Raw genomic sequence first — 13,664 nt, 5'->3', positions numbered from 1 at the left:
AGCACCGAACTTTCCGCCAGTTGAAATTAAAGAAGATGAAGAAAACCCGTGGCCACATCTCAGCAAGCAGTTTGCCTTCCAACGTAAAAGAGGCAACAGCTATATGCTGTGTAAACTGTGCCTAATCCGTCAGTCAGAACTTTCTGCTTATACAAATTCATCTTCAAATCTGCGCAAGCATGTGTTGGTAAGTACAGTATTTGTCCCTTTCCATTAGTAGTTCAGACAGCGTTTTTGTCATTTAGTTAGCTTTGCTCCATTAAGCAAAATATGCGTTTCATGGCACTAGTAGGTAGTAGCCTAATTTTGGCTAGCACTTGCAACCGACCTGAGTATGCTAACGTCGACAGCTTTCATCCAATAGACTAATAATACCATTCCTGTCTTCCATTCGTTTCAGGTCAAAGAATTATTATGTTCAGTCTCTCATATTGTGTTAAAAACTGCAGATCAGTCATCAGCAATGAAATAGACCACATAAACTGATATTAGGCTAATCATTTGGCTGCCTCCCATGCCTTGAAACAGAACAATGTGAATGCGCACACCATCGTTTTCAGACAGTTGGACAAGTCAATGTGTATGTCGTTATCTGCAATTTATCACGATGTTTAGTCAGATATTGATAACGATAAGTGGTGGCTTTGCAACGTGCACGTCTTTCATGTTCATGCTAAGGGGTCCCGGTTAGCAAGAATTGAGGATTATGAATTGTGATGCATGTAGAAATAAAAAATAATGCTATAATTCTGTATACTGTAGGTCTGTCATCTCAAGTAGCTATTTATAGCTATTTCTGTGTTATGATGCACTCTTGAATCTTGATGGCAGCTCAATACTTAATTGTCAGAAATGTTGTTTGTCATTCTACAGGTCTAGTCTATGTCAGACAACACCTTGACCGGATGTTGGAGGTTGGAGCAAGTTGGACAACATTCATCAGATGAAGATGATTTATTTTCCTCAATGAAGTCCAGAAGGTCAGAAGGTACAGGGGAGTTAGAAGGGTACCTAGCCTGTGTCTCAGTCAATATGGATCTGCTGAACGCCTTTCAGAATATCAAAAAACTGTCCCTGAAACTCAATACTGGCCTACCTGCCTCGGCCGCCTGCGAGCGACTCTTCTGCTGTGCTGGATTGCTGTTCAATGCAAAGCTAGCCCGGATGAACTCTACTCATCTTGAAAATCAGCTGCTGCTCAAACTCAACAAGAAGTTTGTAGACTAATGCTCTAAAGGTGGACACAAGTAAAGTAACCAAAGTTTAAGTGGGGCAGCGGTATTTTAACTTTTTATTTTAGCTGTCATGTCTTGACATGTCCTCCCAAAAGTTCTTAAATGTTGTGTTGACATGTTTAATGTTTGACATGTTTAATGTCATTGCACTTATATTTCTAAAGATTCTCCTTTAATAAAAAATAACTAGTTTTTGTATTGGATTTATGACCCCTTGTCCTTTTTTGCACTATATAGGAGCGGCCCCCATCAAGTTGTTGAAAGTAACTTTTACTTAAAGTACATTTTAAATTAACTACTTTTTACTTTTACTTGAGTAGATTTTTAGATGGGTAATTTTACTTGTACTTAAGTAAAATTTCATCAAAGTAATTGTACTTTTACTTGAGTACAACATTTCAGTACTTTTTACACCTCTGGTGCTTTCACCCGTCAGCCTCAGGGCCAGTGCTCCCTCTGCCCCAGTCTTAATGATTAACCTGAAATACTATCAGTCCCAGATTAGTTATTTATGGCGTGGCCTGTGCATTCTGTTCCAGAATATATCTCTTTGCAACAAGCTCTGTTGCACATGGTTTGGGTGCCATCGCGTCAAAAGTGTTTAGGATACAGTAGTATTCACAAATCCAAATAAAAATCTTTTAGCTCACTCGCTCACAAAATGTTGGTAAAATGGTATGGTATTCATTAACAATAAGTTGGATGCATTTTGAACATGATTTATTTTAATCATTTCTAGCATATGTTAGTCTGGCTATAGTATGAATCTATTTCAGCTAATTGTTTTCTTTTGTTTTTGTTAAGAAATGTTCAAAAGGCAAAATTGGCATGCAGATGACATCAAAGGGTAAGCACTTTTATTTGAAGTCAGACTACCGCAACATGCCTGTCACATTTGGAGCTGTTTTATCAGAATTAATGTGAAAATTGACAATAAAGATAAAAGTAGGGCTGCTGACTGCTGACTGCTGACCTGTTGAGGTGAGTTACAAGCTAATCCTAATCGCTCTCAATATAATTTGGCTCGATCATCAATAGCTACATCTCTAGCCCAGTGGAATATGTGCCCGCCTCTGTGAATGGGGGCTTGGTCAGTGGCGTGTAACAGAAAACTAGAAGTGAGCAATATCTCATCTACCTTGGTGAAGGCCAACTCCCAAGCCATTCACTTTTACAGCCTACCTATGTCTTCCATGAGTGTGGTGTTAATGGAACAGACTCATGGAACAGACTGAAGCGACTTCTATCCATTTATTCCTATTTTAAAGGTATTTCACTGAATCAGAGAAATTCTTCATCTATAGACAACCATTAGTGTTACACATCACTGCTCTGTGTTGACCTCTATTCTCTAGTTCCCAAAATATGCCAACTGGACCTTCTCTGAAATTCAGTCCAGGACTAAACGCCTTGTTTTTTTTTAAGTCCACATTAACCAAAAAAAAATGAGTCTACTAACCAAAGATAACCGATAGCTGTGACAAGATCAGTGATTGCAATCAGCATGAGAAATAGTCTGCCACTAGATGGAGTATTGAGACCGTTTTGAAACCTCAGAGAGTGAGTGAGTGAGGGAGAGATATCTGCGAGTGGACAACAGCTGTGATGTCAGTGAGCTTGCAGGGTTGCCCATTTAAAGGCGGACCTATCTGACATCCTTGAGGTTGGTGGGGACAGGGCATGTCTACATTTATACTTGCTCTCAAATACATTTGATGCAGGGAACAATCCACCGTTTTCAATTCAGGACACGGTCATTTTTAAAGGTGAATTACTTTCTATTCAACTTTGCTGCTCATTTGGATGTTTGGCTACAAGTCTTTAAAAACTGGGAAACTAAATATTATGATTTAAAATTCGTGGATTATAAACTACCTGCCGCATCCCTGGCCTTTGTCAGTTGTGCATAGGATGCAGGTGATCCTCTTTGCCACTACTGTGATTTTAGTGAATGACCTGGCCAGTGCCGAACCGAAATCTAAGTGTTCAGCCCGGTGCAATGTGAGCAAGTGCCCGAGTCCGAGTTGTCCCAATGGCTATGTGCCCGATCGGTGCAACTGCTGCTTGGTGTGCACCCTGGGTGAAGGGGACGCTTGCGGCCGGAGTGACGACTTGCCCTGTGGTGACGGTCTTGAATGTAAATATCCTGCCGGCAAGCGCCTCTCCAAAGGGGTCTGTCAGTGCAAAACAGGTCATAAAGTATGTGGCAGCGATGGTAAGACATATGGCAATGTTTGTAAGATAAAGGTGGCCAGTCGTAAAGCTCTGCAGCGCAGAAAGACCGCTATAACAACAGCACACAAAGGACCGTGTGCAACTCCCAGCAAAGGTAAGTTATCAGTTATTACTTGATTTAAAGAGTTGCACGTATGTTGTTCTGCTAAATAGCATTAGTCTACTATGTACTTAATTCCTATCAGTATTTCAAATCCCGTTGTTTCCTTTACCATTAGTTACTAATCACTTTAACTTACATACTATATCTAGCCCCTTTTTTGTCAAAATGCCTTGATCTAACTGTGGGATTAGCTGGAGCACATTTAACAGCTCTAAGAATGTAGAGCACTGAGATTGGTTTAGTTTGCAGACACCAGACACCAATATCTGATATCCTCCAATTTCATTGTATAAGTTCCATTACAATTAAACCATGAATATGGGACTAGGTATGTACCACTACTTTGAGCAGAAGTAGAGACACTACAAACCACAAGCCTACCAATGGTGGGGGCCATGGCTGTATGTCAAAGAATATAAACCTTTGTGCTAAGATGCAGAGTAAACATTAAATGCCTCATATGGAAGAGGAAGTTCTCAGATCTCTCCCACTTCCCCAGGGAAAGGGGTTAGCTACTAGAAGGGAGGAAACACATCCCATTTGTTGTGTGACCCCCCACAGTATTGTCTTTGAAGTCAGTCAAAACCTCTGGGCATGACCTGGGTCTGAGCAGATCTCTGTGTGGGTCCAAGTCAGATATGCACTCCCACTCAATCTTCAATTTATCTAAGAGACTAGGACTTTCTTTTAGCCTAATCTCCAGCCATCTGTTTCAGCAAAATGTGTCAGTCATGCCTGCTTGATATCAGATGGCTGTACCTTGTCTCAGTTCAAAATGGGTTGAGATCAGGGCTTTGGGCTTCCCCATTTAACGGTGTGGGTGTACCCGTAACAGTGGTCTCTGTAAGCTCTGTGCTGAGGCTGAAATCAAGGTGCTGTGAGTGCAGGCAATGAGTTAAAGTTTGACTCTTGTCCCCCCACGCTTTGGAATAATAACACAGTGGCCAGTGAGGCATGTTTAGTGTAGTAGACAAAAAGTAATTGGTGTCTACAAGTGTCTTTATGATGAGGTAATATCAAAATCTCATTCTGTATTAAATATAGAGGTAAGATTGCTGGTAGGGAGGTGCTGTACTTTAAAGTTAACAGTTTTGTTACGCTATTTTTCGTGAAGAAGTTTAGTGGGGAAAGTTACATGATTGCCTGAATTATGATTTGCCATTTGACATTGCAAGCATGTATCGCATTTTAAGACACCCACAGAAAAACTCTGTCACATTACAGAAACAGTCCTAGGTAACTGCAGTGACCCCTCCACAGCACATGCTCTGTCTGACCACTGATCTGAGTTCAGAGATACAGTATCATTCTAGCTTCTGGCATAATCTGCACTCTAGTGTCTTCACTGAAGATAAGACTCCAGATAAGATTGTCTTCTTCCACATAGTGCTGTTGTACACACCCAACGTTCACAGGGCACTGCAGGGTTCTTGTTAAAACCAGATCCGTTCTTGTGCGATTCAGGACATCATTACTAACATCTGCAATTCTTTCTGCTAGTATAGGTCCTGCACACCCTAACAGTCCAAGATACAAGTTCAACTTCATAGCAGACGTGGTTGAGAAGATTGCTCCGGCTGTGGTGCACGTAGAACTGTTCCTGAGGTACTGAGGCTTTGCATGTATGTAGCATGTGGAATGAAAACTGTTGAATTAATACATTTTGAAATATGTTTCTCCCAAAAGATAAATGGTCCCAGAATCCACTGACACTTAATTCAATTAAATTCTATTTGTTTTATTTATATAGTGCCAGGACAGTAAAATTGTCTCAAGGCACTTTACCGAGTCCAGTCACTACATATACCACACAAACAATAGATGCGTATCACTGAGCCCTGTCTGTTTCCCTCTGTGTTTTCACCCTAAGCCACCCGCTATTTGGTCGCCATGTGCCTCTCTCCAGTGGTTCGGGTTTCATCACGACTGAATCAGGTCTGATTGTGACCAACGCACATGTGGTGACCAGCACGGCCGCTGTGCCTGGCCAGCAGCACCTACGGGTCCAGCTGCAGAATGGAGACACATACGGGGCCACCATCCGAGACCTGGATAAGAAGTCTGACATTGCCACAATTAAAGTTAACTCACCGGTAAGGTCTTTGTACATACAGTATGTGGGTGTTTGAGCTGCGGTTGGGGAAACAATGCACTTTTAACCTTAATGGAAGTATGAACAGCAACATATTACTCCATGTCCATGTAAGCTTTGTAGAGAACCAGATTAATAATTAACCTATAATAAGGTCATTTGTTGTACTTGTTGTTCAACTAAAGGCTCTTTCTGTACCTAATCTTGAAAAAATAGGTTCTAACAATAGCAAAGCCTCAACGTCAAACAAGGTCAAAATCAGTACAAAAAAGTCACTACAGTATGAAATGTCAGCTGTCACAGGAACATGCCCATCATTGTCCAACAGTGATGTTTTATTTCAAGTGATTTAGGCTGGTCCTAGACTGCAGAGAGATGACAAAAATATTACAGGTGGTAACTGTTATTATAAGACAAGCATTTAGTATCTCTTGAGAAATGTCCCCATGCATATATACTATTGTTGCCTTGTCAGCAAAATAGGTTATTGCCTAATTTGTAAGGCTGTTGTGTTAGACAAGGGCACCCTTTTACCCTAATTTACACTTTTGCATAACATAAGCTGATACATGTGTTTAGCTAAGCATCTCACTATTTCCATTGTATTAGGGTCAAGCAATTCTTTCTAGGTTTGTTTATATCCTCCTCATTCTCTGTCTAGACAGCTTTGACACTCTTTTAATCATTGCCCGATGTTCACTTCTGCTGTTTCCTGACCTACATTTAGGCGTGGGAACCTCATAGGTGTCATGTTAGGAAATGTAGAAACTGAGGATCTGGTCTAAATCTTTAGACATATGGATGTGGTTACTGTGACATGCTCCAGATACCAATCCCTTTAAGCAAGTTTATCTCCAGGACTTGGCAACTGTATTGTTTGGATAAATCTAGGCACTGATAGAAGTCTCCCCCCCACCCGCCCCTTTTGATTTACTAGTATGGACTTTTCATTTGCTGTAGTTTGTAGTGATCAAAAAACGACTTTGATACGATACGCTCTTTATTTTCTTGGCTTTGCTTTTTGTTCTCTTTCCCTTTTAATGTTCATCCCTTCACCCTTTCTCAGAAAAAGCTGCCTGTGTTGTCACTGGGCCGCTCGACAGACTTGAGACCTGGCGAGTTTGTGGTTGCCATTGGCAGCCCCTTCGCCCTCCAGAACACGGTCACGACTGGCATAGTGAGCTCAGCTCAGCGAGATGGAAAGGAGCTGGGCATCCGGGATTCAGATATGGACTACATCCAGACAGATGCCATCATCAATGTAAGATGCTAGTCAAAGCTTTTGCATGGGCCATGACAATTAGATAGGCAATCACAAGCAAAGAAAGCCTTTGGTTCTATCGTATATGTCAGACAATATGCTTATGACATATTTTGAAACAAACTGGTAAACTGTATGTATCATAAGCATAATATGACATTTTTCTATCTCTCTTTCCCTTTATCATTTTCCTGGCTAATATGTCATCGTAATCGGTGCAGTATGGGAATTCTGGTGGCCCACTTGTCAACCTGGTAAGTTGTTGAACATAGCCATACATTTGCTGTTACTAACTGGATATATGTTTGTATAGACTTTGTTTTGTCATCCTAGGATGGTGAGGTCATTGGGATTAACACATTGAAAGTGACAGCAGGGATATCCTTCGCCATCCCCTCTGACAGAATCAAACGCTTCCTTAACGAATCTCTAGACAAGCATCACAAAGGTAAACTCTTGACCATAGGAAGCAGGATTCCATTAAGCTATTCACAGACAAAAACATCATTATGATATATTGGGTCAGTAGACTTGTTCAATAGATATTGCAAGTAATGTGTTGTAAACAGTAATTCTGGGAAAAAGTTTGAATTAGTTAGTCATTGTTCATGAGAGACTTTGTTCATGTTGATCTCTTGTCTCATATACTGTACATGACAGGCTGTTTTATGCTTCAGCGTACAGCAATCATTATCTTTTCTCTAAACCATACGCACTGTATTCTTAGTGCAGTTTTCAACACCTACCTGCTCAAGCTTGCACAATAGCACAAAAAGCCCACGTATGGCTCTAAAATCTCTGCACACTGTCTCTCATTTTGATAGTGATGCAGAGGATATATAGGCCTCATTACCAGGGCCTGCAGCTTCAGCCGGTGGTCTCTGATTCAGGTGAGAGAGCGATAGCTGTGCCTGTCAGCAAAGCTCCTCTACGGCACCACTCTATGAACAAGGCATGGTTATGAAGTACCCCTCCAAACTCAAGCTAAGGGCAAATTGTATGTAGTAGCAATAGTAGCAAATTGTGTGTATCATATAATCTTCACATGCATAAACGTAACTGAAAGCTGTGAGTAATTGGTAGCACTTCTAAAACTGTACAATATCAAATGGATCTATTTTGGCATGAGCGACTATATGACCGTGCTTGGCTCACACAGGCACTGCAGGTGATTTTAATCATTAGGTAGAATACATTTATGTGGTTGTAAAGCACTCAACCCCCCTAGCTTCTTAAGAATGAATGTGCAGTACTTTTTATAGAGAGGAAAAAAAGAGAAGGAATAAAATCATTCAAAAGTAATTGTCACTCAGTTGCTGGTGTTCACTATTTCTAAGACTCGCTTGGAACTGATTCATTTTCATTCCTACTGCTAATACTTTTTGATGTTCTCATATCGACATTTCTATTCTCACAGAGTGGAAAGGCACAAAAAAGAGATACATCGGCATCAAAATGCTTACCATCACTGAAAGGTAAAATCTGAATGTTACATTTAAAAGCATGTATTCAGTAACAGACTCATCCCCTATTTGGTAGAGTTTGGTGTTCACACTAATCTCAAATTTACTTAGACTAGCCAACCTGGGGCTCTTAAAGTAATATTTCCTTAGCATACTTGTACCATGAGCATGGTGAGCAATAAACCTGCCGTTTGCCAAGGATTTGATTATGCTACCATAGTGCTTTGTTGGACACTAATCTCAGACCAGTCTTGCCTGCATATTACATATTCTTCTGCTCTCTTGCACACTCCCTGCAGTGGGTGTAACTGTGAACTAACATGGACCTTTGTGTACTCTGCAGTCTGGCAGAAGGGCTGAGGCAGCATAATCCTGACTTTCCAGATGTCAACAGTGGGATCCTGGTCCATGAAGTGTTGCCAGACTCCCCAGCTCACAAGTACAGTGCATCCTATTGCAGACAGTCCCATACACATCCAGCCCTTTAACGAAGGCAAACATTTGTCACAGTCTGTTCTAGCACTTGGTCACAGCCTGCAGTCTCGGAGAACTTAAGAGAGACTAAATAGCGAAGTGTTTATGTTTTGACAGACAAGTTAGAGAGTGCCTGTGATGTTTCCCTCTCTCTAAACAATCTTCCCCAGAGGTGGCCTTGAGAACGGTGACATCATAGTGAAGCTGAACGGACAGCCGCTCACCAGCACAGATGATCTGCAAGAGGTGTTGCTCGGGGAGGGTGCTCTTCTGCTGGAGGTGCAGCGTGGCAATGATGACCTCCTCTTCAACCTGGAGCCCCACGTCATCATGCAGTGACAGGCTTCACGCCATGTCCCTGCCTGCTGAACTAGCCCTGACATTTACCATTAAAAAAAAGACAAAGAGCACTGCTTAGATCAGATGTTAGATCTCTGAATGTAGGTGTAAATGTACTCAAATGGATTACCATGGCACCAGAACATCAGTGGTATGAAACTATCCTCTCTTTCTTCTCCTGATGTTCTAACGGACCAATGATGGCATAGTTTCTCTGCTGATGCCACAGATAGATGGACTGAAGGGATATTTGTCTATGAACTGCTGTTCTAGAGTTGTAGTTTGTGGATCAGATATTTCAAATAATGTCTTTCTGGGTTAACAGATGTTCCCTGTTCACTGGATTGAAGGGTCTACATTCATAAACACATTAGCACAGTAGAAAGGTGACGCATGTGTTTGGTTCAGGATAGGGTAGGCCATTCTTAATACTGTCACATGATTCCTACTGTTAAAAAAGTGTTCTATTTATTACAGTAGGGCTTTTGGACGCTTGGTAATGAACACAGCTCAAATTAAGTGGCTTTACTTTATATCCTAAATAAGGACTATGTCTGACAATGCCCCTTCCCCACCTAAAGATGTACAATTGAATTCTGAACCAGCACAAGAAAGAAGTTGAAAATGAGTTGTAAAATATTCTATATGTTATTTTGATAGGTATGACACACACAAAAATAAAAAGAATTCAGAATTGTGCTTCTAGTTGCAAACCAGGGGAGGTATACGACATCACATGAAGAACAAGTACAGCAGTCCCTTGTGTAGTAATCTCTGCAGTTAGTCTCAGTCTTGCTATTGCTTAGATTAAATCAGACAAAGCACTTGAACTGCTGCTTTATGGTAAACATTACACCAGATGTACCTCATAAGCACAGCTGAGTGTAGCTTAGAGTACATTTTAGGCATGTTGACTTATTGTACATACACTGTACTTTAACACTGGGATAAGAGCACTCTGAATGTCGACTTTTGTAAAAAAAAAAAAAAAAACTAATGTACATTAAACATTTCATATTGTAAAACCACAGGCCACACTATTCTATTCCGATGATGATACATGATGAATTGCACAAAGGTATTTTGAACATGACGACTAGTTCAGTAAAGGTGACATTTGATTGGTGATTTTTTTTTAAGTACATTCTCATTATACTTAAATGTGAAATATGAAATACAATAATTTCTTTATAAGTTTTTATAGAAGACTTGTGCAGCCACGTAATAATATGCATAGCGCATGTAAGACAAAACAAAACAAAACCATGAAAGTATCACTTGTTGCTATTGACCTGGGACTGCAGTGTTATGCAATGAAAATGACAGCTGTCCATATTAGAGATTTGGGGTATGATTCGTAATGGTATATGTATCATCAAAACAATTAGCATAGATTTGCTGACTCCACCTAGTGTTGTCCACACCAGCACCACAAGTCTGCTGGATCGATGTATAGTGGTCCTTTTCTTTTCACATGGGGAAAGGACTGACTGACAGGCAGGGCTTCAGTGACATCACTATGTGTGGCCAATGGGTAAAAGCCCCCCTGCCCCATCAACGGGGGCTGGAATGAGGGGGCTTCCAGCTAGACAGCGCAGTTTAGCTGCAAAGCTCAGGGCCCGTTTTGCTCTGTAACACAATCAATAGCTTATCCTTAGCTAATCTTTGCATAAATATAAAAGATATTATACGAATTTGAGTGTTATAAAAAGACACTCTACCTACATAATATTGATAGTATTATTGATGCATTCGCTGTAATGTGAGTAGTATGCGTGTTGAAATTTTTTGACAGTGGAGAATACATACCCATTCCTCATCCTGCATACCAGCACAACCAAAAAAAGACCACTTAAAGTCTTGTGTTCAGAAGTCATGGTGGAGTGCAGGGACTATGTTTATGTGACAACTTCAAAATCATTATGCAACTACGAGGCCATGTCTCCATCTTTAAGCTGTGGCAGAAGCTATGTAGTGAACTTTGTCTTGTTTTAGCAAAGACGCCATTTCCCAGTAGTCCCATGCTATCTATCTATGTGTGAAACAATAAAGATGAGGAGTGTGCACATGTATTGTGAAACATCATCGTGTCTCTTGTCTGTTTGAAAGCATTTATTCTTTAATGACAAACTTTTATGGGGGCTTTTCTAGTCTATTAGTCGACAGGACAGTGGAAAGTAGACAGGAGGCCAGTGCTAAAGAGAGATGGGGAGTGGGCTCAGTAAATGGCCTCATGGCCGGACTACAATGGGTACTGTGGGAACCAGCTAGACCCATGCATGTGTGGGTCAAAGACGCTACAGCTCCCCCCAAAATTGCACCTTTCAAGCTATGAAAATCTAAAACGTACCTACACCGTCATACATATGGATGTTAACAGTGCCCATGTCGTTACTGGCATGGCAATTGTGCCAACAAAATCCAAAGGCACCTGCAGTGTTCTCTTGGACTCAAAACCTTTTATTTCGTCTATTGGTTTTGTTGTGGCTGGAGAGGTCTTCTGGTGTCTGTGGAAGGATCCATTGCACCTTGGCTGGCAGACCAGGCAGTCCCTGGCAGTCTCCACATGGCAAAGAGTTTGGCTTATGTCTGATGGGCCTGGCCAGGAAAACCAACAGAAGTAGACTATCAGCATAATCTCTTTATTTTTTTGTACCACAACACAATTCTTACACTTCAGGTCGATGCATTTTCTAGCATGCACTTCTTCATGACCCCTACACTGTGCAGAGCACATGAGTTGAGCCTGCTGCTCAGAAGTCCCATTGCCATAGGTCAGTAGAGAGGTCATATTCCACTGACTTATGGAGACCGCAGTAAATTTGTGTGGGTTGAGAATCCCATTATGACTCGAAGTCAGTGAGGGAACATTTGTTTTGCGAATGGAAGAGGCTACATGTATCCCCAATGCTGTATGAATCAAAAACCTCAAGTACTGGTTCACCTGGTTTGGCTACAGACATGTACAAAATGGCTGTTTTGGAATTCTGTTGGAGTTAAGGTTAAAATTGAAAAGATAAATGTATTCAACTCACTCATCTTTCACCTCAATCTTCACAGTTTTTTTTTGTGAACATATAGTTGCATTTTTTTTCTGCTTCAATCTAAAAGGTGAATAGGCAACTGTGACTCTTTGTAGTTCAGTTTTGAAGCTAAAATTCTTCTCTATGCCACATAGTGCTTTGAACTGGGGGTACATGTTATTGCATTTGTACTCATAGATAGATATATCGAATCACCACGCAGGAATCTCTCATTGCCACCAGGGATGGAGGAATTTGTGCTGTTCATTTATCTTAAATGGTGGTGTGTCTGAACACTGCTGGGGGAGGAGGTTCAACATGTCTCTGTGTGGGAGTCTCTCCTTTCTTCAGGATCTAAAAACAGTTTTTAACATACTGCTCATATTTCATAGGAGTTGTTGCTATGAAACATAAATCTCTGATCTTATTACATCATTTAGATTTTTACCTGAGAATATTACTAGCCTGAAGGCCATGTTCTCAGGTTGGAGACACATGGTGCCTGTGGCTGACAGTAGTAAATGACAATGAAATATCCCGTTGTGCAACATTGCTGCTAGGCGGGTAAGCACAGATCCTACATGCTGTACAACACCAAGGGTGAGAGAAATCAATAAAATGAATCAGTGAAGAAAATATAATATGTACAAATGCCAAGGATTCACAATGGGTATTCTGAAATAGTGACGTACAGGACAATGTGTGGGGAAAAGAAGTCCCAAGACTTTTTTAAAGCTGTAGTGGAGGTGTTTAGTGTGGCTGTATCAGTAAGTTCAGAGCAGCACAATGAACATCAGAAAATACATATACACATAAAAAAACACACCACCGACGCGGGGTCCACAGCTTAACTGATCTTGTCTTTATACAGAAAATAAGGATGTGTGTGTGTGTGTGTGTGTGTGTGTGTGTGTGTGTGTGTGCGTGCGTGCGTGCGTGCGTGCGTGCGTGCGTGCGTGCGTGCGTGTGCGTGTGCAGCATTCAGCAGATCCCACAGCTGTGTCATATCAGCCAGAGTACACAAACACAAACCCTTCTTACTCTGGTTTGAGTTTCTTTCCCTTTGGACACTCACACACACTACAAACACATTCACTCTCTCTCACACGCAAACACACACACATACCACACCACACATCATGCCAACTTAGATGACTCATTAGCTCACTCTGGAGAAGACACATTTCCAATTTCCAAGAGTCTGTCTGAAATCTCTCCATACTCTGGAGTCATTTATTTGCTGTTAATTTTGTTATTGTTTGTCAACCCAAGTATAACTTATTGGAATATGAAACATTACACAAGAGAATTATTCGAAACAGTTCTCTCTTTACATAACACATTTAGTCCACTTTTCCTTCAGTGGTAATTGTAACCTCAGGGTGGTTCGCTTCATATTTAAGTCTGTCCCAGTGGTTTTGGCAAGGGTCCACCCAGGC

The 13,664-nt window shown here is 41.1% G+C and overlaps 1 protein-coding gene across 1 annotated transcript; it reads left to right on the top strand.

Annotated features, from left to right (window-relative positions):
* Window positions 1–1,648: 1,648 nt before the first annotated feature.
* htra3a (HtrA serine peptidase 3a) lies at window positions 1,649–11,871 on the top strand. Its single transcript, XM_031560226.2, has 10 exons — window positions 1,649–3,564; window positions 5,079–5,178; window positions 5,444–5,666; window positions 6,732–6,926; window positions 7,148–7,180; window positions 7,260–7,374; window positions 7,751–7,816; window positions 8,344–8,401; window positions 8,733–8,828; window positions 9,034–11,871. Exons 1-10 carry the CDS (start codon window positions 3,147–3,149, stop codon window positions 9,200–9,202), a joined length of 1,473 nt encoding a protein of 490 aa, XP_031416086.1. The 5' UTR covers window positions 1,649–3,146; the 3' UTR covers window positions 9,203–11,871.
* The last annotated feature ends 1,793 nt before the right edge of the window (window positions 11,872–13,664 follow it).

This window comes from Clupea harengus, chromosome 22, assembly GCF_900700415.2.
Source record: "Clupea harengus chromosome 22, Ch_v2.0.2, whole genome shotgun sequence".
Classification (NCBI taxonomy): Eukaryota; Metazoa; Chordata; class Actinopteri; order Clupeiformes; family Clupeidae; genus Clupea; species Clupea harengus.
The sequence above is the reverse complement of the archived record's forward strand: the minus strand, read 5'-3'. Positions and strand labels throughout refer to the sequence as shown.

Bases quoted from the DNA above. Each gene is read 5' to 3' on its own strand.
- htra3a (XM_031560226.2), top strand. From the start codon at position 3,147: ATGCAGGTGATCCTCTTTGCCACTACTGTGATTTTAGTGAATGACCTG. The intron at 3,565-5,078 runs GTAAGTTATCAG...CTGCTAGTATAG, and splicing joins GTGTGCAACTCCCAGCAAAG to GTCCTGCACACCCTAACAGT. The intron at 5,667-6,731 runs GTAAGGTCTTTG...ACCCTTTCTCAG, and splicing joins CAATTAAAGTTAACTCACCG to AAAAAGCTGCCTGTGTTGTC.